Source organism: Zonotrichia albicollis, chromosome Z, assembly GCF_047830755.1.
Source record: "Zonotrichia albicollis isolate bZonAlb1 chromosome Z, bZonAlb1.hap1, whole genome shotgun sequence".
Taxonomy (NCBI): domain Eukaryota; kingdom Metazoa; phylum Chordata; class Aves; order Passeriformes; family Passerellidae; genus Zonotrichia; species Zonotrichia albicollis.
The window spans coordinates 21,159,491-21,184,036 of record NC_133860.1 but is presented as its reverse complement, the minus strand read 5'-3'; the positions used below and the strand labels follow the sequence as shown (position 1 = coordinate 21,184,036).

The following is a 24,546-nucleotide window of genomic DNA, read 5'->3' as shown; positions in this document are numbered from 1 at the left end:
ACAGGAATTATCATCTATTTATTTGGATTAATAACTGCTGTTAAATAGCTTCTCTAATTCTGCCCTCACCCAAATACAATAATTTCTAGAAAGTTTGCTGCCTACTTTGTAAGGACATATGTAAACTAATGAGTTTAATGTTTGCACTGCACTTGTGTATGTGAAGCAGGGTACATCAATGATTTGCAGTTTATGCACTGACTTCCCCATTGCAATCTTGCAGTGAAGTACTGGAGATATAAACCTTACCACAGCACATTCTTAGAATTCTGTCTTTTAACAGTTTTGTTGTATTTAAAAGATGTGAGGGGTTTTTTTAATGTGATATATTTTTTTCTTCTTGCTAAATAGAGTCTTTGGAGACTTGGCTAAGGAGAGGAGATCTAATTAAATTCATGTAATGATTCTGGGAGTCACTGAAGCTCTCAGTACTCCCACACGTTTATCAATATACTTTGAAGAGAGACAAATCATTTTAGCATTTGAGATGAAGTGAAGATTAATTTATATGTGGTGCAGAGAAGCCCTCAGATGACTGAGCTTCACAACCCTTGCCACAGGTGACCTTTCCTTATGAAGAGGGCTTTCTGAAATAAATCTTCTCAATCAATTGCTAGTTCTTGTGCCCACTCGTGAAATTATGAAAATAGGGATGTGCCTACTACTCAGAGCATTGTATGGCACCTGTCTGGCCCATGCTGAGGAGGGAGAAGAGCAGGGCACCCATGGCAGTTTTGTACAGCACCTATAATAATGAACCTTGTGCCACAGCTTTATTCTTATGGTCAAGCATGGCTATGCCATTCTACTGTTTAAAAAAAAGCTGTTCCTGTGATGGTTGTCTCCTGTAGACTCACTGAGATGGGTTCCTCCTGGTTCAGAGGGATCTGCAGTGCAATTTGGCATCTGGTATGCATGAGAATTCGCTCACTGCAGAGCTGCTGTGGTTCTGCAGTGGTTGTTCAGGAGGTCATATATGACAACTGCAGTCCTCTCTACCTTAAAAATATGCAGCTACTTAGAAGTGCTGAGTCTTGGAGTGGGTCTGAGGGAAGGAAGTTTCCAAAAATCCCTTAAGTTCAGTGATGGTGCTTCAGTGCATCTATTTTGGGTAGAAAACAAAGGTATCTGGATGGTTTGTAACTAGTATGAGCTTACCAGAGGTTGCAACCTCTCTTTGAGTAATTCACAGAGTACAGAGCCCTTCCTTGACAGCAACAAGTAAAGCACAGCAAGTTGACCCTCCCTCTGGAGACCATCTGCCCCAGCTATGCACTCAGAGAAGTGCCTTCCATCCAGCAGAGCCATAATTTTATGAGTGCTCAGACTTCTCACATTCAAATAGTTACACCTTGAAGGCAAAGGGAAGATGTAAGCTCAGTCCACTTTTGCTGTGAACAAGTCCCACCAGTTTCCACTGAATTAACCTAAAATGCTGCCTCCTCCATTTGGTGCCAAATTTGGTCTTTTGGTCCAGTGGGCAAGGAGCAGCACAAAAATTTTCTGTTTCACCATTGCTGTCATCAGCAATTAGTGAGCAGGCCCCCCAATATAAGTTATTGTTGCAGGTGTGTTGCCTTAACAAAGACAAGATGTGGTGACTTGATGATCCAAGGAAACATCCAGGGATAGCCATGAGACAGAAAAGTGTGGCCAAGAAGGATGATAAACTCTTGCAACTTCTGTTGGCTGAGTGACTGCTGAAGTGCTCTGGTTGAATACAGAGGGGGTTTGACACTTCTTGGATTTTGGGGGGGAGGGTTTATTGCATCTGTGGGGAAGAATGAGATAGTTTTGCCCAAACTGGGAGGAATAGAAAATGTAGGCAACTCTGTTTGTTGACAGATTCGAAGAGTTGTATGTACAACCCAACTATTCTTCCTTTTTTTTTTTTTATTATTTTAAATTTAGTGGGGCTACATCCATTGTCTACAGATGCAGGCAGAAAGGGACCCAGAAACCTTACGCCGTCAAAATGTTGAAGAAGACAGTAAGTCATTTTTGTTTTGTTTTGCTTTGCTTTGGAATATGATTGGGATGTTCTCTGGGCGTTTTTTTCTTTTTTTTTTTTTTGGCCTTTTTTTGTTTTTTTTTGGTGCAGTTTATTCATGTGGGGAAAATGTCCTAGATTTAGGATTATAAACTGCTGAACTCGTATTTTCCATGAGTGAGCTTTGGCTCCTCATCACCAAAACAGCTGTTAGAAGTAACAGTACAGTAGAGGGAATGCCTATCCCCACAAATCTGGCTTGTACCTTCAGCTGGTATTGTCCGTATACATTTGGACTTGGCAAAAAATGTTGAGAAAAAAAATGTCTTTTTCTTTCATGAAAAAAACAAAACAGGACACCTTGAAAAATTTAAATATTCAGTGTTTTGTCTTTGATGTAATACATTGTTTTGCTCAAAAAAGGCCATGACACAATTAATCTTTTTTCAGAAACTGATTTAAAACACAAACTCAAACCTCAGTAAAATTAAATACATTGTAGTGGGTTTTTTTACCACTATGAAATTGCTAGAGAACCAGTTGAGGTTACAATTTATTTTTAGAATTCCATATATGTCACACTTATACTACAGCTCTTTTTGTGTGTTCTGAAAAATAGATAGTGGAAAGCAAGAAGAGAGACTAAGAGAAGAAAGGCAAGCTATGGACTGAGAGACTTTATGCAGAAAGACACTGTGGGGCATGAGGTAGAGCAGTTCATATTCCTAGGATGGAAAGAGAAGTCTGAGAGAAAGCAGGCAAGCTGTGAGGCATGTACATGGTATCTTTTCATGAATGGTTTTGATTCACAAATGGTTTTGAAACACACAATTTACCCCAGCCTTAGAACATTCATTATTCCATGATGTTCAGGAACGTTCACATGTAGAAACATAAGGATGGGTGGGTTGGCATAATCATGTCCAAATGGTGGCTCCACTGGTGGTCTCAGTGCAAGGTGTAATGAGTGGGTTTCACATGAGTAAAATGTTGGCATTAATTTGTCATCTTTGAACGCAAGCCAAGGTTTAAACTGGCACAAATATTCAGTTGTGTGTGCTGCTTTTGAATTTGCATCTGGTACACTGGAAGAAGCAGAACATGTGCATTGCTGCAGCTTGTGCCCTATGAAAGGGCAGAGAATTTTTGAGCTTTCATCTGTTCATTATGCCGGAGATTCTCATAATGTTTTAGGAGTATACTGTCCAAACTTCTCATTCTGAAATGCAATAGGAAGAATACATTTCTTAAAAATATTTCCCTGCCTTTTGATTTTTTTTTGCTTTCATGGAAATTAATTCATGTTTACAATTGTCATATTTATGTATTTATGCTAGATCTATTTTTCTGCATCTGAAACTAGTCAGTTTAGGCTTTGGTAGACTTGCTGTAGCACAGATTTGATTTTTTTTTTAATGGCACCTAAGGAAAAGACTATAGTTATGAAAGTTGGTTTTACATCAGCAATAATATATATTTCACTTAATGCAGCCTTGGTTATGTTAGCAGTATGGTTAAGCAGTTCACAGAGCTGAGTTGTTCCCACTGTAACTGATGCACTTTGGGATGTTTTGCTATGAAAACAAGTAATCCTCTTAGACAAATGAGCTTTTCTGTGTAAATGAGAACATGGGAGACAATGCTTTAAGGATGTGCCACTGCTTGTGTCTGACCAATTTGGAGATGTTATTATTTTCACAGGGACTGAACCACCCATGTTAGAGTGTTCTTACAGCAGGAGGTCTGATCTTTGCTCAGAGTGTCTCAGTATAAAAAATAATCATGTGTGAGCCAAGTCGTGTATTAAAATGTTGATCAGCTTGTTTCCTGTTCCCTTTTTGAAAACAATTAGAAAAAACGATGGCAGTTCAATACTAGAGGTAAAGGGATGGGAGGAAAAGAAGAGGAGCCTGTGATTGTTTTTTTGGTTGAGTCCCATTTCTTCAATTCCATTTGTAAATGTACATAAGGGAGCTCTGAAGAGCACATGGGTTGAAATTAGAAGACAAAGGAAGATGACAAAAGAGCAAATACTCTTGGTTTTTCCATTCAAACAGACTATCTGAATGGAACTAGTCTGCTGCTTCAAACAAGACTGACTAAGGAAGAGGTCTGTAAAAACAGGGTGAGGGACAGGGATAGGGTGGTCCAGATTGCTCTGGAAGTGATGACAAGTGATGTGTGATTAGGAGGCTGCTGGCTGATGGGCAGCTCCAGATTTTTGAGTGATGATCACTGAAATGCTGTAATTTGAAGTAAAGTATTAGAAATGATTACTTTTCTGTCCCATGGGAACAGCTTTGGTAAGAACATAGATCCTTTAGGATTGAAGTAGTCCTCTAGGAACAGACTGCAAGAAACATGAAATAGCTATCAGTGTTCTTTTCATTTAAACAGAATGAGTAATTTTTCATTTTGCATGAATAATACATTCTTATTTAAGAGCAAATAAAATTTTGGGCAAGACCTATCATCCAGTTCTGAGAACACATGCTTGTACAGGGTTTTGAGTTCCTAGGATGTTCTGCAATTAATACATTTTTTACCACCTTGTTTAATAAAACAGTAGTAGATTATTCGCTAATTTTTGAGGGGTCTGGGGGATGTGGATGATTTCATCTGTGCTTTAGGGGTTTTTTGTAGGGGCTAAACCATCAAAGAGTAACAGAACAAAACATTTATACAAACCTATCTGTGTGACTAAAATAAAAGAAAGCGTTCATAATATTATATTTCTGTTGAGAGGTTTAATACTTCTTAACTATTTATACAAATTTTCTACAATTTCAAAGGGAGGAAGAAAAATGGGTTTTTACTGCTTCAAAATTATTGGAGCAGAATGCTTCCATTTTCTGTTGATTTTAGTTTTGTCAAGCCCAAGTTTAGGAGTAGTTTAAAATCCTTAAAAATAAAAATTAGTTGGGAAACTTAGAGGCAAGTTAGAACTTTAGCTTCTAGAGCTGCTGAAAGACAACTGTCAGAAGGATTGAAGAGGTCCAAAGAAAAGCTGATTTTTGAATTAGCAGGAGAGACACTCTCCAATAACATATAAGAAATAAAATTTGTAATGGTTCTTAAGAGCTACCAAAAAAAAGTTTAAAACCCAACATCTATGGTCAGACGATAAGCAGACAAAAATATTACCTGTGATTTCCTCATCTAACCTTTGTGCTTAGTTCCTGGGCACAACTGAAATGTATTGCCTGCTCATTTGCTATGTTTAGCAGGTCTTTTAAATTCGACACAGGTGGTAAATGTAAAGATATGAACCATGTCTTTTCTTTTGGGGGAAATCTATTTCATGAAGCAAGAAAGAAGCAAAAGCAGATCATATTGCACTTCAGAAAAAGTCATCAAAGGAGCAGAGTACCATGATGAACTTTCGCACTTGCAATTGCAAATATGAGATTATTTTGCTTTTTACTATGCATTTTACCACTCCTTGATGACTCAGTGCTACAGAAAAGTGAACTATCTTTAGGATACACTTTACAAAAAATATTCTTACCACTCTTAAACTGAGATTTAAAAATTATGTGATATTTACAACCAGTCATTCTGGAGTGGTCATTGCTGCAAACAACATACAGCATGTGGATCATATTGGAAGAATGAAGTTCTCTGAGGAAGCAACATATATATGTGGTATTTTTTACATGAAGTCTCTTATCTGTTTTTCCACATTTTGGTGTGTTTTGAGGAAGCTAAGCAGTCTGGGGTAAGAATCTGGGTAGGTGAATGCCTTCCAAGAAATTAGATCCACCTCTGCCTTTAATTTCCTGCCTGAGTCTGGACAAGTTGCTTTAAAAATAGTGATGAGAACAGATGGACTCTGCTGCATGGTTTCTAAACTAAGACACCAAGTGCCTGCCTACATTGTAGGTCTACCAAGTGCTAACTACTGCAACTGAAGTAATTTTGGAGTTGCCACTGCAATAAAGCAACATGCTCTGCTGAAAGGACGATAAGATTCTTGAGCTGGATTGTCTGTAGCCTTGGTCCTGGCTTGTTCCCAGTATTTCTTTTGGTTTCAACTTTTTCATCCATAAAAATAAGATAATATTTATTTTATTTGCTTCTCAGCAATGCTTTGAATGAAGCCTGGTTAATATTTCTCAGTTCTGATTGATATGTACTATCCCCTAAGCACAATTAAGTATTATGAAGTATTAGACCCTGTCTGTCTCAGTCAATGAGACATACAAGTATAGAGACTGTTTTGGAAAATTTTCATTTAGATTTCCTTCTTTTTTATGTGTGGACCTCCTCCCTCACACAGTTTGTGATGCTTAAATAATACTTCTGTGGCACTTTTATCAAAACCAGCATTCTTTGTGCAGATTGGTTGATATTCAAATTCAGACAAATGTTCAGGCCCATCAAATTTTTTCTCAGATCTGAAACAGAGCAACAGTTTTCAAGCAATACATACTCTGGAAAGAGTTGGGCTGGGATTAATACAACTGTACAAATGAGTTACATGATTTGAAGACAGCAGATATTTTGGGTCTGTGGATCAGAAAGGAGAGTGAGCAAATGCAAAGGTAATAGGCTTCCCTTGTGGATAATTGGGGTTGGATATCTGGAGTTAAGTTTCAGTATAGACCACTATGATCTCTGAAGGAGATCATAGTGGTCTATAAGCCACATCTAAAAAGTCTCAACTGCATTAGTGTTTGCACATGTACATGTAGACGCCCACACATGTATACATATAAATATATAAATAAATAAATATACACAATGTGTATACATATATATATATATATATACATTGGGGAAGAAGGGACAGGCAACTCAGGAAGAGTACGGTGATGTCACCGGTGATGTAAAGAAAAAATTAGAAAGGTGAAAGCTCAAATGGAACTCAATCTGGCCACTGCTGTGAAAGGTAATAGAAAGTGTTTTTATAAATACATCAACAACAAAAATGGGGCCAGTGAAAATCTCCATCCTTGACTGGATGCACAGACAAACACTGGAACCAAGAATGAGGAAAAGGCTCAGATGCCTTCTTTGCCTCAGACCTCAACAGTAAGGCCTGATTATCCTCAGGGAACCAGCCCCAGCTGGCAGACAGGGACAGAGAGCAGAACAGACCCTGTGCAGTCCAGCAGGAGGGAGCCACTGAGACACTCACAAGTCCACGGGACCAGGTGGGATTCATCCAAGGGTGCTGAGGGAGCTAGAGAAGGAGTTTGCCAAGCTGCTCTGCCTCACTGATCATCAATCCTATCTAACTGGGAAGGCCCCAGATGATTTGGAGGTTGGCTAATGTGATGTCCATCCACAAGAAGGGCAGGAAAATAGATGCAGGGAAGTACAGGCCTGTGAGCTAGACCATGGTGCCAGGGAACATGATGGAGAAGATCATTTTGGATACAATCACACAGCAAATACAGTGCGGGCGATCAGGCACAGCCAGCAGGGGTTTGGGAATGGCACATCCTGCCTGGCCAACCTGATCTCCTTTCATGAGCAGGTGGTCTGCAGGAAAGGGGGTGTGAATGTGGATGTGTCTACCTGGACTTCAGCAAAGCCTTTGGCACTGTCTCCCACAGAACTCTCCTGGAAAAGCTGGCAGCCCATGCCTTAGACAGGAGCACTCTTGGCTGGGATAGGAACTGTTTGGTTGCCGGGCCCAGAGAATGGTGCTGAATGGTGCTGGGTCCGGCTGGCCTCTGGTCACTGGTGGTGGCCCCATGATCAGTGCTGGAGTGCTGGGCCCAGTTCTGTGTAATATCTTCATTGATGATCTGGATGAGGGGGTCAGTTGCACCTTCCATAAGGTCATGGATAAGACTAAGTTAGATTAGAGTGTTGATCTGCTGGAGGGCAGGAAGGCTCTGCAGAGGGATCTGGTCAAGCTGGATTGATAGGCCAAGGCCACTTGTATGAGGCTCTATAAGACCAAGTCCCAGGTCCTGCTCTTGGGTTACAACAACCCCTTCAGCTCTATGGGCTGGGGGAAAAATGTCTGGAAATCTGCCTGGTGGGAAAGGACCTGGGGGAGCTGGTCAAGAGGAGCTGAACCTGAGTCAGCTGTGCCCAGGTGGCCAAGAAGGCCAAGGGCACCTGGCTGGGGTGAGCAATAGTGGGGCAGCAAGGACAGGGCAGTGACCGTACCCCTGTGCTGGCACTGCTGGGGCTGCATCTCAAACCTGCTGTCCAGTTCTGGCTCCCTCACTGCAAGAGAGACATTGAAGTGCCCAATAAGGGAACAGAGCTGGGAAAGGAGATTAAGTCCTTTGAGGAGTAGGTGAGGAATGTGAGTGTATTTAGCTTGGAGAAAAAGAGGCTCAGATGACCTTGCTCTCTAAAACTGTCTGAATGGAGATTGTAGTGGAATGAGGGTCGTCCCCTTCTCCCAGGTAACAAGAGACAGGATGAAAGTAAATGGCCTCTAACTGCAGCTGGGGAGCTTACAGCTGGACGTTAGGAGGAATTTCTTCACAGAAGTGTGATTAGACATTGGAATGAGCTGCCCAGGGATATGGTGGAAGCACCATCCCTGGAGGTGTATTCAAGAAATGACAATGTGGCACTCAGTGGTCCTGTCTCCTGGACAAAGTGGAGATTGGTCAAAGACATGATTTGATCATCCTGGAAGTCTTTTCATCCCAAGTGATTCTGTGAGATATATATATATATATATATATATATATATATATATATATATATCTAAGCATGTATGATGTTTTAGAGACACAAATATACAAACACCTATATATGCACCCTAGAAGATTATGCATGTATTAATATGACATGGATTTAAAACTCTTATGTATTCCCAACTCCACAGGGAATATATTTGGCTGAGTTTTTCATTTTCTGTTGCAGTGAATTTGTGGTATTAAGTGGTTATCAAGAGGCTCATGGAAATGTTTAGTTTTGTCTCTCGAGGGAACACTGCTTTTGGCTGGGCCTTCCCAACTGATTAAGAAGACAAGCATCAGGGTGGAAGGGGCAGGGGAGGAATGGGCAGACATTTGTGTATCACATTGGCATAACCAGAATTAGTAAATTGTTCCTATATTAACTTCAGGAGAAAATTATGTATGTTTGTAGGTGTAAAATTAAGCCTTCTTTTTATTGCCATGTGGTCCTATGTGATTTATATTTTAAGTGCCTCCTTCCTCCATATGCCTGTTTCTCTATAAACTTTATATATGGATGTATATATATACACACACACGCATACACACATCTATGTGTATATATCTATATTTATATAGCTATCTATATCTATATCTATCTATATTTATCTATATCTATATTTAATCTATCCACCTCCATTGGTGCAGTAACTGTCAGTACTCATAGTGGACAGATAGTTATGAGTGATGAAGTTTAGCAGGCAAAAAAGCAAGAGCCTGACATAAAACACAAATTTGTATGACATGCTAAGGCAGTATCCTATTTTCTTCAGGTTAGAAATGTGTGGTATATATTCACATTCATATGCTCATTTAAGGTCATGTTTTTCCTCACATTGTATTAATGTGTAATATTCTGATCTTCTTTCAATTTTTTCTAAAAAAGAGAAAGAATTGTGTCACATGTAACTCTGCATGAAAACAGTCAACTGCACACCACTGTACATCAGTACACAATAAAAAAGACTATTTTTGTCCACTAGCTCACACATTTTCTTCAGTAATTTATTCACATACACACACATACACATGCACACCACACAGGCCACTGCCTGGTAATTAAAGGCAAACAGTAATTTCTTAACTACCACTTAATCACCACTCCACCTGCAGTACTACCTGTTATTTTTCCTGGTTTTCTCATTTTTCTTCATCCCTGTCATCATCTCATATGGATATACATATGCAGTTCACATTCTCATGGTTTTACTGGGAGACCAAAAAAAAAAAATTGAGTCAAAATTACCTTGAATAAAGAAATAAGGCAGTAAAACTTTAAATTTCCACTGCTTATTTTCAGATTTCCCTCATGTAAGGAGAGTCTGGCTTCCATTTTCTGCTTCACTACAATCCAAAAGAAATGAGGTTTGAGTAGAAATACATCAAATGCATAGTGTCTAAAGTAGGACAAAGAAGTTCACTTGAATTCTCTACAAAATAAGAGACAACTAAAGCATTTATTTTCTGCACTAAGTTACCAGTAGAGTTTTACTCTAGAAGCTGCAAAATTAGGCACCTGTCAGTGAAGGTGGAAATTTACCTGAAAAATAAAATTGTTAGGTATTTTAGTACATGCAAAGAAACAAACAGACAAACAAAAAAAAAGGGTGTGTCAGGACAACTTTTGGGAAAGGAAAAAAAATCCCTTTCTACTATTGTAAAACCCTCCCCATGTACATTATTTAAAATCTGCAGTACATAGTAGTGCAGGTATTGTGTAAAAGTCACTTAAAATAGAATAATATTTTTTTCTGTGATCATTTAGATTGAATTGCTGTGTTATTCTTGAGTAAGTCAGAACTTTGGTTAAGATTTTGAGAATTGACAGTATGTATTGTATTTCTTTCTTCCTTACCAAATTTATAGGTACTCAGAAACAGTCATTTCTGATCTTCACAGCTTATTTTTCAGAAATACAAAGATCATCTAATAAAAAGAGAAAAATATAAAACTCAACTCGTTACACTGTTCAGGGAAGCTCAACCTACACTATACATTGCACTGTTGAACAAGTAGTTCTGAGTGATAATATCCTTTGGGTGACAAATTTGGTCAAAAAACCCAAACCCCAAAAAATGACACATCTTTAGCTTTTAATTGCTTGATAGGAACCCTGAGAAATTATCTCAGCCACAGGTATTCTTCTGCCAACCTATCCATGCACATTTTGCTCCTTTCCTGTTGCAGTGATTTGTCTTCTCCATGGCTTCACCCACGCCTGGTGACCTCTGTGCCTGGGCTGCACATAAATATGAAGAGGTGAGATGGGGAGTAGGACCAGGAACTCTTACTCGGTGAGGCTGTGTTTAATTCCACACTACTCTACAAAGGGATGGCATTTCTGAACAGTGGTGCAGAGGAAAATATTAAGCTATCCTGAGATTACATCCCTCCTCTTTGGAAACCTTTCATTGTTTGCAGCCTGTTAAAGAATTCTGGAGATGTGCCTTGATTGAGCAGAGGAGGCCAGGTTTCTGCGTAAGTGGTGAATCTGTGAAGCTTGTTCTGGGGCTCTCTGGAAGTGTATCTCCTCTGCATTTTAGGAAGTTTTTGTTTTTAGATTTGTATGGTGTGATGCAAACATCACAGGTGTGACAGCTATTTTTTGGGGGGAGAGAGATTCTAAGCTGTAGAATAATGAATTAAGGGAAAACTGTATGCATAAAATATGAAGAGGGCAGAAGATGAGAAATTATAGTGCTTTCTCCAGTGCTAGCAGTTCAGGTGTTGGAAAATTAATGAACATTTTATGACTTAAAATGTGTCATCCTGTGCTTATTATTCTGAAGCTGAGTTCTCTGTAGCCTCTCAGAGAGGCAAATCTAATTGAGATCTGTAGAAGAGAGGATTTATTTTACCAAGGGTTCTGTAGCCAGCATGTTCTAACTTGACAAACTGGCCTTTTTCCAGATAAAATATATGCTTTTTGGCTGAGGTGGTCTTCATTTATTTATGTCTTTTAAAAGATCCGCATGTAGGGAGGAATAAAAAAACAAAGGTGGACATGAACACAGCAGCTGTATAAGCAGGACAATCTGAGGACTCTGATACAGAGGCTTCTTTGAGAAATCGGGAAGGCAGCACCTTAGTCTGATTTCCTTGGGATACATCACCTGACCAGAGGATCTCTCAAGACTAGAATTAAGGTTCAATACAAATTTCTAAGCCAAGTGTTGTGACAGCTGACAGCTGCAGCACTGGTGTGTGTGAGTGAGGCTTGTGACAAGTTTTTGTTAAACTAAACTTGCTCTCAAATCAAGTCACTGAAAAAGGACTTTCTTAAGAAAAAGCCCCAAACAAAACAACCCCAAAAGACCCATGCCCATCCAACAAACAATACACCAGCCAAACCCAAACTCTGAATAAATAAATAAAAAGTAATAATTTGTTTTCATACGAAAGTGAAAAACCCATCCCACTTCCTTTGTTATTCTTCTCCCTTCATTTAGTGCAGTCTTCAAATACTACTACATTTCCAAAAAGCTATTCCATTACACTTTGCATATATTTAACAAGCAGATGTTTCAAACGCCACCTGAGTATGTCTTCAGTAGATACAGTTGAAAAGAGCTGAAATTTCCATAAATAACATTTCCATAAATAACAAGAAATAGCATTAATAAGATGATTATTTTGTTTTTGAGTCCTGTGATATCCAAGTCTCTTTCTTTTACAATTTGTTGGAGACAATCCTGATTTCAGATTTTTGTTAGAATTGCAACTATTACATGATGTGCTAACTTGTGAGGGCTTCTAAGCAGCACTTTCACAAATATCAACCTGCAGAAATTTAAATTTTTGTCTGCAAGATACATAACACTCATATAGGTTTCATGTCTTTGTGAAGTGATAAAAGAACAGTACTACAAGAAGAAATAGCATGATAATAATTGTAGGTTTCTGAATTGAGTAGTAAACACAGTAGATGCAGGATTTGAATGTAAAAAGATAAGAAACTGCAAAGTCAAAAGAACATAGGAGTTGAATGTAAAAATATAAGAAAATACGAATCAAAATAACTCCATGATATGGTTTTCAAGAGTTTGTGAGAAAAGTCATAATTCCTCAAGATGAAAGCCCTAATTACCAGAAATAAGAAGCCATAAATCTGTTAATCACAAGTCCGGGAAAATTATTCACTTCACCATTGTAACTAATTTCAGTTATTCTTTTTGGGCCATTTCTGTGTTACAGCTGCACCACCATGGTGAGAACACACATTAGCATTTCAGTGTTTTATGGATGAGGACCACAGGAGATAGAGCTGTATTTGTATCCAGGCGGTTGATACCACAGTTCATAGCAAATCAACAACCACCCCCTGCATCCTTTACTTCACAGGTAAAATTTGTCCTCTCATCTCCACACCTATGGAGTCTTGAAGGATTCCAGGTTTCGTTTTCTTTTTATTTTTTTTTCTTTTCTTTTTCTTTTTTTATATATCAAAATTGCATCCAAATCACACAGAGGCAGGTTTTAGGTCAGGTATTGTGATTTACCATATCTGCATGTGACTTCACTGGCCATAAAGGGAGACATAAAGTCTCCTGAAATTCAAAATCTCTTCTGGTTCAGATTTACATAGCTTAAAATTGTCCCCTTTCAGCATCTCCTCCATTTACTCTTAAATTTTATGAAGCATCAGGGAGCACAGGATCAAATATGAAAGGCACCCTGTGGCTCTTTGTGCATTGAATTCATGGGTTGAGGTGACCTGTTGGGGAGGGAAGTCGCATATTCCTTCTGCTCTCAGCCTGCTCAGTCACTTGTCCTTTTTTCCCAGCACAACTCATAGTTCTTGGCAGAGGAGGCAAGTTAACATGCTGCCATTTATGGGGCTGAGACATCCTCCATTGGGACTGGGGAGACGCAGGAACAAAAGCAGTCTTGTAAATTACAGTGTTATTTGTTGACACATAGTGCTAACAAGAGAATCTCAGCTCACAGTTCCTAATCTAAGAAGCAAGCTCTTTAAATTAGTTACAAAGGCTTGCTTTCACGTCTGCCTGTCTTTCTTAAGCATCTCACCATCTCTACATGCTTCTCTGTATCATCTTCCAATTATATAAAATACTTCTCATTTTCAGTCCCTGAAAATCTTCAGCATGAGAGTCCTTCCCTGTTTTCCTTTGAGCCTCCATTGTTTTATTTAGTTATTCAGATTATAAGGTATAAAACCTATAAATCAGAAGCACCTTTGTGGTCCATGTGTATGAGTCCTGTAAGCATAGAATTGCATGTTCTGGATACTATCAAGCAACACAGAAATTGCTCAAGGACTCCTTGTTATCAGAGTTTGGGGCTGACCTGCCTGAAAAATGGACTGGAATCCAGACATTGCAAGTCTCCTAGTATAGGGGCCATTTGAGCAGCAGGCTGAGAGATCCAGGATGGTTCAGAAGAGGAAACGTGCACTACTTCAGTTGCACCTGACGTTGTCATGCTTTTATCCCACCTGAAATATTTTGAATATAAATCAACCTCATTTGAGCTTCCGTGCCACCAACTAAGCCTTTCCTACCTGCCATCTGTGTAACTGCTCATACATGGAGTGGTGCAGCATGTAGCCCCTTAAAGGTTACTGTGAAGAAAATTAACTCCAGCCCAGACAAAACTGCTTCATTGATTACATGGAATTATTTGATATCTGTGATTGAGATTATGATATTAATGGTAGCCTTGATGTGCCAGACCTTCATTAGGGAGCAGTGGACTCATACAGGTTGAATTGAGAAAAGGATGGATAATAAGGGTAACAAGGACCAGCTTATTATTCATGTGAAATTTCTTAACTAGCAGCAAGCATTGCACTTGGCTAATGATATAAGCAGATATAATTTATTCCAGATCTTTATCATGCAGCTGAGGGCTCCTGAGAATTCGGAGTGTTTTTAAGATAAAACATCAATGACAGGAAACATCCTATCACCAAGTAGCTCTCCATTTCTAATATTTATGCGGCACTTTGTTTATTCAGAGGGATGGTGTGAATGAGAAGCCAAGATGTTTAATACTGGATGCCTTACTCAGGATAAAAGCTGGAATAATAAATTTTCAGTGAGAAAGAGGAAATTTTTTGATTTGTAACAGTCATAGCTGAAAAGCAAGAATATACAAGAAGATGGCAAGTCCAGATTTATAAATAGAGCCATAAATGCATCTATTTTGGCAAAACCGAAAGAAGTTACCTTTGATTTTACACATTGTTCTTGCATCTTAAAAGTGTCCTCCCCCACCCAGCTTTGGGAACAGTAACAATGGCAGTAATACACTATAAATAGTGAATCGCTGAAGTGAGCAATTCATGAATACCTAATAAGCTTAAATTTGTTTGCATAAACTGCTCAACAATTATCTAACATATTTGCAGAAATCTGTGTGTTAATGAGACAGGGAAAGAGATAGCAACCAAATTAGTCATATAGTTAGACCGTAGCCTATAAAGAGGCTTATTCTAATGAACATATAACTTGTTTTGTACTCTCATAAATAAATATAAACATAAATAAATATACAACATAAAATATGTTATTGCAAATGACCAGTGTTGTACAAGCTGTAAGTGGTTCTGAACTCATCCATTCACTCAGTGGTGATACCATCAAGTTAATGTGGGTGAGTAACAGAATCTGTTCACTGTGGATCCTGCATCTTTGGGGAATGTTACCTGCATCTGGTCACCTTTACTACTGGAACCATGTATTTTAAGATGCAGGGCATGTTAATCTGGTATGCCAGGGTTTATTTACTGTGCTTCCAGCCATAAGTTTATACAGCCACATGAACTTTCTGTATCCATCTGATGGCTTCCCTGCAAATGTACTGTGCTTTTCTTCAGAAACAGTAGAGTTGCTTCTTTGATGGAACAATTTGGTCTTAACAGATTAGCAGTCCTATTCCATGAAGATAGATCAGTCTCTTAAAGCTTCCCCAAACCCAGGTATTTGCAGGCAACAGCTACCAGACATTTAATCACTGACAGGAAAAATACAGGCACATTGATGTAACCAGCATTATTCCCATGCAAGGAATAATGTTCAGTCTGAGGAATATTCATCACTTGAAGGACTGCAGTTGCAAGCTGGAAGCATGGAGATATGTGCAGAAAATAGTTGCTCTAGTAGTGAATAGTTTTCTTGGGGTTTTTTTCCTTTATTAAAAATACAAAATTACTTATGTAGGGTAAAAATAAAGATCCTCAGTAACCCACTGGTGTTGTTTAACCCCAGCTGGCTCCTAAGCCCCATGGAGATGCTTACTTGCTCATCCCCAGCAGGATGGGGAGAAAATCAGAAGGGTAAAAGTGAGATGACTCATGGGGTGAGATGCCGACAGCTTAATAGGCAAAGCAAAAGCTGTGCACATAAGCAAAGCAAAGTAAGGAATTCATTCACTGTGTTGCTTGGTAAGCCATCTCTAGGAAAACAAGGCTCTATCACCCAGAACAGTGACTAGGGAAGACTCTGAATTATCCCCCCACCCCTTTCCTTTTTGTCCCCCAGCTTTATGTCCTGAGCACAATGCTACATGGTCTAGAGTATCCCTTTGATCTTCCAGAGTCACCCGTCCTGCCTCTGTCTCCTCCCAGTTCCTTGTGCACCTCCAACCTTATCCCTGATGTGCTGGAATGAGAAGCAGAAAAGGCCTTGGCTCAGTGCAAGCCCTGCTCAGCAATAATAAAAGCATCCCTGAATTATCCACACTATTTTTAGCACCAATGAAAGCCCAACCCTATGGTAGCCACTCTGAAGAAAATAAACTCTATCCCAGCCAAACCAGCACACCTGCCCATTGAAAACTCTGAGCTGAGCTTAGGGAAGATATCACAGGACTGTGCACTTGCTGTTGTGCTTTATGGAGTTGTTTATTGTGGTCTCTACGGAGCTCATGTTAAGCTTGAGTGCAGACAGAGCCAGAATAATCTGGCCAGTTTAAAATGCAAAAAGATTATTTCAAATTGTTTGTTTTTTTAAGATTATATTAGTTTGTTAGGAGTCCAAAGGTTGTTGCTGCACAAGAGAGAGCTGCAGACCTTGCTGAGAAGGTCAAGCAATGTTCCAATAAGAGCAGCTACTAAAACATAAGAGAAATTCTTTACTTGAGAAACTATTATTGTCATTCAATAAACAAATTATCTAAAGCAGCTGTTAAATAAACGTCCTAGTTGGAACAATGATGTATCTCTTCATTCAGAAGGGTCAGGTTTTTAAAATTCTGCTTTTACCTACTGTCCACTGCCATGCTGATTACTGAATTCCATCAGAGTAATTCAGGGAAGTGGGCTGAGTCTCACATAAGTCCCAAGTTTTCTGTCTTTCTGTCATAGCACTTTTTGAAACTTCCATGTCTTTATCACTTAGGCTGAAGACTGACATCTATCTCAATACATAGATGAGATCAGATGATTTCAATTCAATCCATCTTTATGAAGATGTAAAAACACATTCGGGAATGTTCTTTGAAGTGTTTTATACTTGAATCTTGACTTAAAAATTTTGTGAGAAGGTACTCTTATGTATAAACTGGGCAGAAACTGGAATTCCTGTAATTCAGGACATTCTGAAATTGAAAAACAAAACCTTAAACTGCATAGGAAATATTTTCTTTGAACCTTATTCTTGTGAACATTTATTTAAATTCAAGTCTATTTATTTTTTTCTTCAAAACTCTTAAGAGAGCCTGGGTAACCCATCACTCCTGTGTTTAGTTGGGACAGTTGGGAGCAGACCTTTTAGACTATCAGGGAATGACAGCTCTGCTTGTGTGTAGTCTTTGTCTGTACAGGTTTTAATGTTTCAGCTTAACTGTGAAAAGGAAAAATAATGGCAAAATTATAAATGGTAATTAGGAATTGATGTCATAAAATATAGAAAGGTTTAGGCTTCAGAGCAGTTACTGTATGAGCAAATAAAACCTTTTTCTTGGAAGCGCTTTTATTAGTGTCCTGGTTTAGGGCAAATCTGGGAGGAAACCTCCAAAAGGGGCCCCTCCAGAAAGCAAACCCACACAGCCCCCTTTCCCCTCAACCGGTTTGGGAAGGATTTCTCGGAGAGAAGTGGAAAGAACCTGTTTATTTAACAGGCAAAGCACTCCCCAGCACACAAAATTAACAATACCAGATGACACCACTCTGAAAAAGATGACAAATTCAGGGAGTCTCTCTCGGGGGTGGGCGCTGTGCTCTCAGTCCCTCCAGCGGTGGGGCAGCTGCTGCAGCCAAACGGTGCAAATCCTTGGTGTTCCCAGGTCCCAGTCCGGAGCTGGCTCAAGTTGGTTCAAAAAAAGGAAATGAGAAACAGTCCAGGAAAAAATTTGGACTGTTTAGCTAAACTAAGTAATGAGCAGCAGCAAGAGCAAGCAGAAGCAAAGCAGAAGCAAGAGCGAGAGCAAACAAAAAGCAAAAGCAAAACAGCAAAAGCAGCACAATGTACTGCCCTGTCTCTGTGTACCGCCAGGCTGATAAGAAACCCCAAACAAAACTTTCACTCTTCAGAGCCAGGGTTGAAGGCATAGAACATAGATCCAGCACAAACAGAACACATGAATGGGGATACAAGCATCCTAACGTCACCCTAGGGCAAGTGTCAAGCTAATAATGCTTTGCACTGTGATCTCCCCGTAAGTGCAAGAAGCACATAGTCAGAGCCTGACCTGCTGGTTCAATAAAGAATTAATTGCTCATATTTGAGGTCTTCATGTGAGTCAAGAAGGGGGATATTAATTAAGGAGGTGTGCAGAGCTGGTGTGAACAGGCTCCCTGAGATGGGCAGTGCTGTGAAGCTCCCAGGAGATGTTGATTTCTTCACAGCCATTGCCTGGGCACAGTGTTTTCACTGCACGAGGGTCACACCTGGGCAAATGTGCCCCATTGCCTCTACAGTGCCCATGGGAAGGAGAACAACAGAGACTGAGCTTGCAGGATGAGGAATGGGCTCTTCCTCTTGCCTTCTACTAAGTTTGAGGGTACAAAGAACATCTATTGGCCGCCTGTTTTTAGGGTGGTACTATACTGCAGAGATGCAGCTGGATTAATCTGTGTAAAGTGGTGGTTCATTTTATGTTGTTTCATTTAATTCACACAGAAACAAGACTTTTACATCTCAGTGGTTTTTAGCATTACTCCATCTCACCGTCTTCGGGCATGGAAACATGGAAGAATCTCAGCTTTCATTAAGTAATTTTCCATTCCTATCTCTTATCAAAATAATCTGAAATTCAAAAATAAGAAGTACCCTGAATACAAATCTAATGTTCCTTTTCTGCATGATCAGTATGAAATTTCAAAGACAGGGCAGTTGCAGACACATATCTATCTATAAAAGACATAAATACCTAATTCTACTGAAGTTAAATAACTGGAGGGATAAATACTAGGAGTAATCCAGGAATGATCACCCTTTTAATGTAAATGCATTGCTATAAATTAAGGGAGCAGCATTCCTAGATTGCCTCTTGCTCCTGAGTTCAAGCTTTTAGATCTTTGCTGCTGCAGGTACTTTATCTAGATTAAAGCCAGCATGCACGTGCTTATCTGTGCTGCAGTCACAGCTCCTGGTTTGCTTGCTAGAGTTTACTGAGGAGCCCTGGAAGCCACAGCACCAGGAAGTGCCTGTACAGCACCCACAAGCAGGTTTGCAGATTTGCTGCCTTTCAACATTCCATGTGCCTCCACAGTAAGCTGAGGGAACACATAGGTGCTGTGGGTTTTAATAATCACAGGCCATCTAACAACTTTGTTTGGTGTTTTTTGGCCTATGACAGTGGAATCTTCAAGCTCAAGGTCAGTAGAGAGGGGATGATAAATAACTGATTTGGGTTTACTTGTCAAATGACCTCTCTTATTGACATGGGTGTTCCACAGCAGGTTGTTGCTCTGCAGGCCTATCATGGCAAATGCCCTTTGATGACTTGCAATTTAAAGTTTGCAAATACAGAAAATAAAGCTTAGTAAAATTGCACCAGTGTTAAAATCACCTGACCAGGTGTTTACACAACCTGGCATTACAGAAGTAACGTTTTTCACACAGAGTAATCATTTAAGTAGAAATCAAATTGCACTGATGAAATATTTGACTAAAAGTGTACTCTAGCCATTTAGCATAGACTAAAAGCAAAGAATAAAGAATAGAAGGAAAATTTCCTCAGCTAGTGGAACTGTGAAACCTCTGAAAGTTAACATTTGATTGTTTTTTCCCTTCACAAACGGACCAGTTCTGCTGATCCCATTATTTTTGACTGTAATATACTTACACATATCTCACTGATGATCCTGTGAGTAATGCTAATTTAGGGAAAGCTCAGATAGTTTTCAAGCACTGAACTGCCTATTTAAATTGCATCCAAAGTGGAGGAGACAAAATAAAGAATTTTGCAACCTCATTTTGATCAGTTATTACATACACACAAATCAGACCGCTGTATTTCATCTAGCCCAACATACTTAATTTGCCCAAACATTTGTGGTAATGGCATATTTTGATTAAATTATCCAAGTTTTAAAAATTGTTACTGTAGCAACATATACTCTAGAGTGAGATGCCTGACTCTCATCCTAGCAAATAATTTATGTCAGGAAATTATTTGATAGGATGATGATAGGAAAATTCAATATAAGTAGTTGAATTGCTGATATTTCTGCCCAAACTAAAAATAAGCCAGGTTTGGCCCTGATAAAAGTGGGTACCTTTTTTTTGGTAGGAGCTGAACAAGGTAAGTGTTGACATAACTCTGTGTGTTCTTAGTGTAGGAGAAGGTAAGAAGCTAAAAGTGATAAAATGGCCTGTCTGTAATAAAATGTCATGACTAAATTTGTCCCTGTTTTTACTCTGAAACATTTCATATCACCTATACATGCCCATTTCCCTAGTAAAATCTATCCCAATAGCCATTACATGTAAATATGTAACACTCCTAAATGTTTCTCTGCAGCATATTTGCCATTTAATCTTAACATCCTGAATTTTGAGGTGCCTTTTCCTCATGCCATCATCTGAGAAAGTGTGAAAGTCTATTGTTGTGTGTCAGGTCACAAACTTGATCACAGAGGAACTCACCTACAATTTGAGAGTAAATGTCCATGAAACCAAAAGACCTAGAACTGAGTCTTAGGCCATGTTTTGACTTAATTAAGTGAGAGGCAAGGTGAGAGGAGGCCTCTGTACTTTCTCACTTGTAACTACTCAGTGCCAAAAGAAGTCCTCTTTAGATTTTGGGCAGCCTTTTCAGTGCTTGCTCCCAGGTATGCTTGGTGCCCAAACATTTTCAAAACTGCAGGAAGCAAACTGTGGGTTGTTCAGTCTATACCAGTGCTTTTGGATAAGGTAAATTTTTCAGTCTAAACTGCTCTGCTGGGAATATCACTGTCCATGCACAATTGTACATTAATTTTTCTGAGGTGCAAAGCATGTGGGAATGGTCACAGTGTATCACTGTGTGAATCATCAAAAGCCCTTTGTTGCCCAACAGTGACCTTTGGAGGCCTTTGCTGCATGTTTGCACTCACTGAAGTAACCCAAAGTGATGCCAAGGAGATGTTGAAACTGAGCAAGACCACAGGCTGGTGCTTGCCGCATTTTAGGAAAAGTTCACAGGAAGCATATCTTCAAATCTGCTGCTCAGTGTTTATGTAGCAGGAAAAGAAATTTGTTAGTTGAATTTGGAGTAGAAAGCAAAAACATTTATAAAGCATGCATTGGTCACAAGCTTAAAGGGTTTTGAGTTTGATCCCGAAGCAAGTGTTTATCCTTGAAGATTTTGTTATTGGCCATATTATTTGCCTTCAACTAGATGTTCAGGTAATGGAATATTTCATTCCTCTTCAATGTTTGATTTCTTTTCCTTCTTACGTGCACTGAGTTTGTCCAAAGTTGGTTTTTCTTGCTTCATTTTGCCTCCTGGCAGAGGCTCTGGAAGAGATTGAATGTCAGTAAGTTTTAAGAAAGCCCTGAGGACTGTAGTTCTCTACTCATTTACACCACTGTGGCATTACTAAGCTGATTGACACAAGGGGAGAATCAAATTCTGCCTATCCAGTAGTTCTGAAGGTAATGGATATTTGGATTTTGTTGATGTTAGAAAAAAAAAAAATTACTGAGGAGTAGCTCTCTCAGGTGATAAAATGTGTCTTCTTCACTAAGAATTGGAAGGCAATTTTATGTCCCCTTTAAAGGTTTATATATTATGACTGCCATTCATTTCCCATCTGATGTAAAAAGCCAAAACCAAAACTTGACTTAGAAAAAAAGCTTCCATGAGGAAAAAAAAAAAAAACACTACCCAAAAAAACACCAGCCCAAGTCCCTCTTAAAATGTTCTGCTTGATGCCATATATGTCATCAACTTTGAACCACAATGACTTGCTGACTCTTATTCATTTCTGAACCCCCTGAGTCATCAATGTAGGATTTCTCTAGGGTTTGAGAGAATATTTGCAAATCAGGTAGTTTCCTCATAAGTGTATTAATTGCCTTAGAAACATAAAAGCATTCAAAATTTGCTTACAAACATTTTCCATTCTTGCTTGCTTAAGCATTCTAGTTCCAAGAGAGCTGCAGTTTTCTTTCCTAAACAAAATACTCCCTAGCTCCATGCTTCTTGTGAGAAATGACTGATGACCCCCAAGAACATAAGTTGTGATTGTTGAAGACTGCAGTTTGAAAAGGGAAGGGGTAATCTTCTCAGTGGTTTAACCAGTAATTTGAATTAATAGATCATTCTGTCAGAGATAGTTGAAGCAAATTGAGGTTAAACCTTATACTCTGTGGCTGGAGGTATTTGGAGGTATTTGCACCACTTTTTTGCTCTAAGCAGTAAGTTACACTGCTTTGACAAGCACATCCTTCATGCAGAAACCTTTTCCAACATACCTGCTGGACAGTGTGTCAAAAGAAAGTTGCATAAACTCAGCAAACATAAGTAGCAATAGACAAGGTCAGAACCTGAGTAAAACCAGGAATTTTCTCACCTTCTTCAGATATCTTTCCTATATGGTACTTCTTGTGTGACTCATGTGTATATTTGTAATAGTTTTGCTGGGTGTGGACATTTCCCTGTTATAGTACCCATCTTGTATTAATCGAAAATTTCTCTTTCCGGTGTGCTTGACTCGTGTCTCACATTACCTTACTCTTCTGGGAGATCTGGAAGTGCTATTCACACATAGCATCCTGTGATTCATCCAGAAGTTTCTGTGCTGAACATGGAAATAATTTTTTCCCTTTTTCCCTCCCCACTTTTAACCAGGTAGACAAGAAAATTGTCCGCACTGAAATTGGAGTTCTCCTTCGCCTTTCGCATCCCAACATTGTAAGTTTAGCCAACTTACTCCACTCCACATTTGTTTCCTTCTTTTTCTTAATACTCCATCTGTTTGTGAAAGACTGTTGTGGTTGTACAGGATGACCTGTACAGACCTGGATTAAAGGTCTGGGTTCTCTTAGTGGGCATGCTAGCAGCTTTTTTATGAACATCTGTTAAGTTATATTTCCATTTTAAGATAAAACAATGATGTTCTTACCGAGCTGAGTGAGAACTATGTGAAAAAATTTCTGCAAATGAAAGTAGAAATTGGTGTTTTCAGTCCTGGGAGACTTAAAGACCAAAAGGTCTTACTTTTTGGTTTCTCTGAGAGCATGGCAGATGGCCTCCTGAACTCCTGTATTTCACAGAAGTCACAGAGGTATGAGAATAACCAAAAGAGTAAAAAAAAGGAAAAAAAAATTGGGAGAGAACAAGGTAACTCTCCCAGCTGTGTTCTGTGTTCTACTGTTAACCTTCAGAAGTGCTCTGCAAGAAGACAAATAAGCAAAAGAAATACTTCTGTATTCTTTTACCAGATAAAACTGAAGGAGATATTTGAGACCCCTACAGAAATCAGTCTTGTTCTGGAACTTGTCACTGGTGGAGAACTATTTGACAGGTAAGTTACCTGTACATACCTCTTCCAGTACCTTCCTTCCCCAAGGATGTTAGAGTTCAAATTTCTCCTCTGTATGTAAACCCTGTGTTAGTAATTATTGGAATTATTTTAGCAGCATATGAGTAATTCACATGAATAAATATCTGCAGCAAATATCCTAAAAGTGGCTTTGCAAATGTAACTACCATGAAACTTTTGGGGGGAAAAAATTAGTTGAAAATGGAGAAATTAGCCAGTAAGTGTTGAAGAAAGGTGCTCAGCAGGCACATAGCATCAAATGTGTTAGAGTGGACAAAAGATGGGAAAAACTGGAAAAATCTCCTTGAGAGGTCATCATAAAACAGAGTAGGTGGCAATCAGCCTGCTAGGAGGATAGTTATGTCAAATAAAAATTTTATAAGCAGACTGACAGGAAAGAAATTCTCTTTGGTATTAACTGCGTTTATCAAACGTGGTTTTGCTACAAGGGCTCTTCAAGACAGCTGTTGAGTTCAGAAGGTTTTGCTCATGAGTCTGCTCATGCTTCTGAAATGCATATGCGTAAAGTGAGATGATTCTGTAATAGTGTTGGGATGATATTTTATTGGTAGGGATTTGGATTTTTTAGAGCAAGAGATGATGAGTAAAACATTTTATACTGGCTTGAGTAAATGAATTAACTGACTGGTGTTAGTGATTTCAAACTCACGTAAGGACAGGTTATTTGATATTCCTTGTTCTGTAATTAAAGTTTAGTATCATAGAAGAATATTACAAAAATACACATCAAATATTCATTCTGAAAGTATCTTCCGCTTGAAAAAACAAAAGCATACTTTTTTTTATGCCGTGGTCATACCTTCAACCTTGACTAGAGCTATTTCTGAGCAACAGCAGCAAAAGCAACTGCTCCTGTGTCATCCTAAGTTCTACAGAAGACTGATGATTACTCTCTCAGTACTGAGGTAAAGAATGAGGAGAGACATGCTGCAAGTTAAAGTACC

General features: G+C 39.0%; 1 protein-coding gene across 1 annotated transcript in view; it reads left to right on the top strand.

Moving 5' to 3' along the window:
• Positions 1-24,546, top strand: part of CAMK4 (calcium/calmodulin dependent protein kinase IV) — a 139,023-nt gene that overhangs the window by 57,182 nt on the left and 57,295 nt on the right. Inside the window, exons 2-4 of the mRNA XM_074533416.1 lie at positions 1,912-1,990; positions 22,888-22,950; positions 23,481-23,563. Of these exons, the coding sequence (XP_074389517.1) occupies positions 1,912-1,990; positions 22,888-22,950; positions 23,481-23,563 (225 nt within the window). The remainder of the gene's footprint in view (positions 1-1,911; positions 1,991-22,887; positions 22,951-23,480; positions 23,564-24,546) is intronic.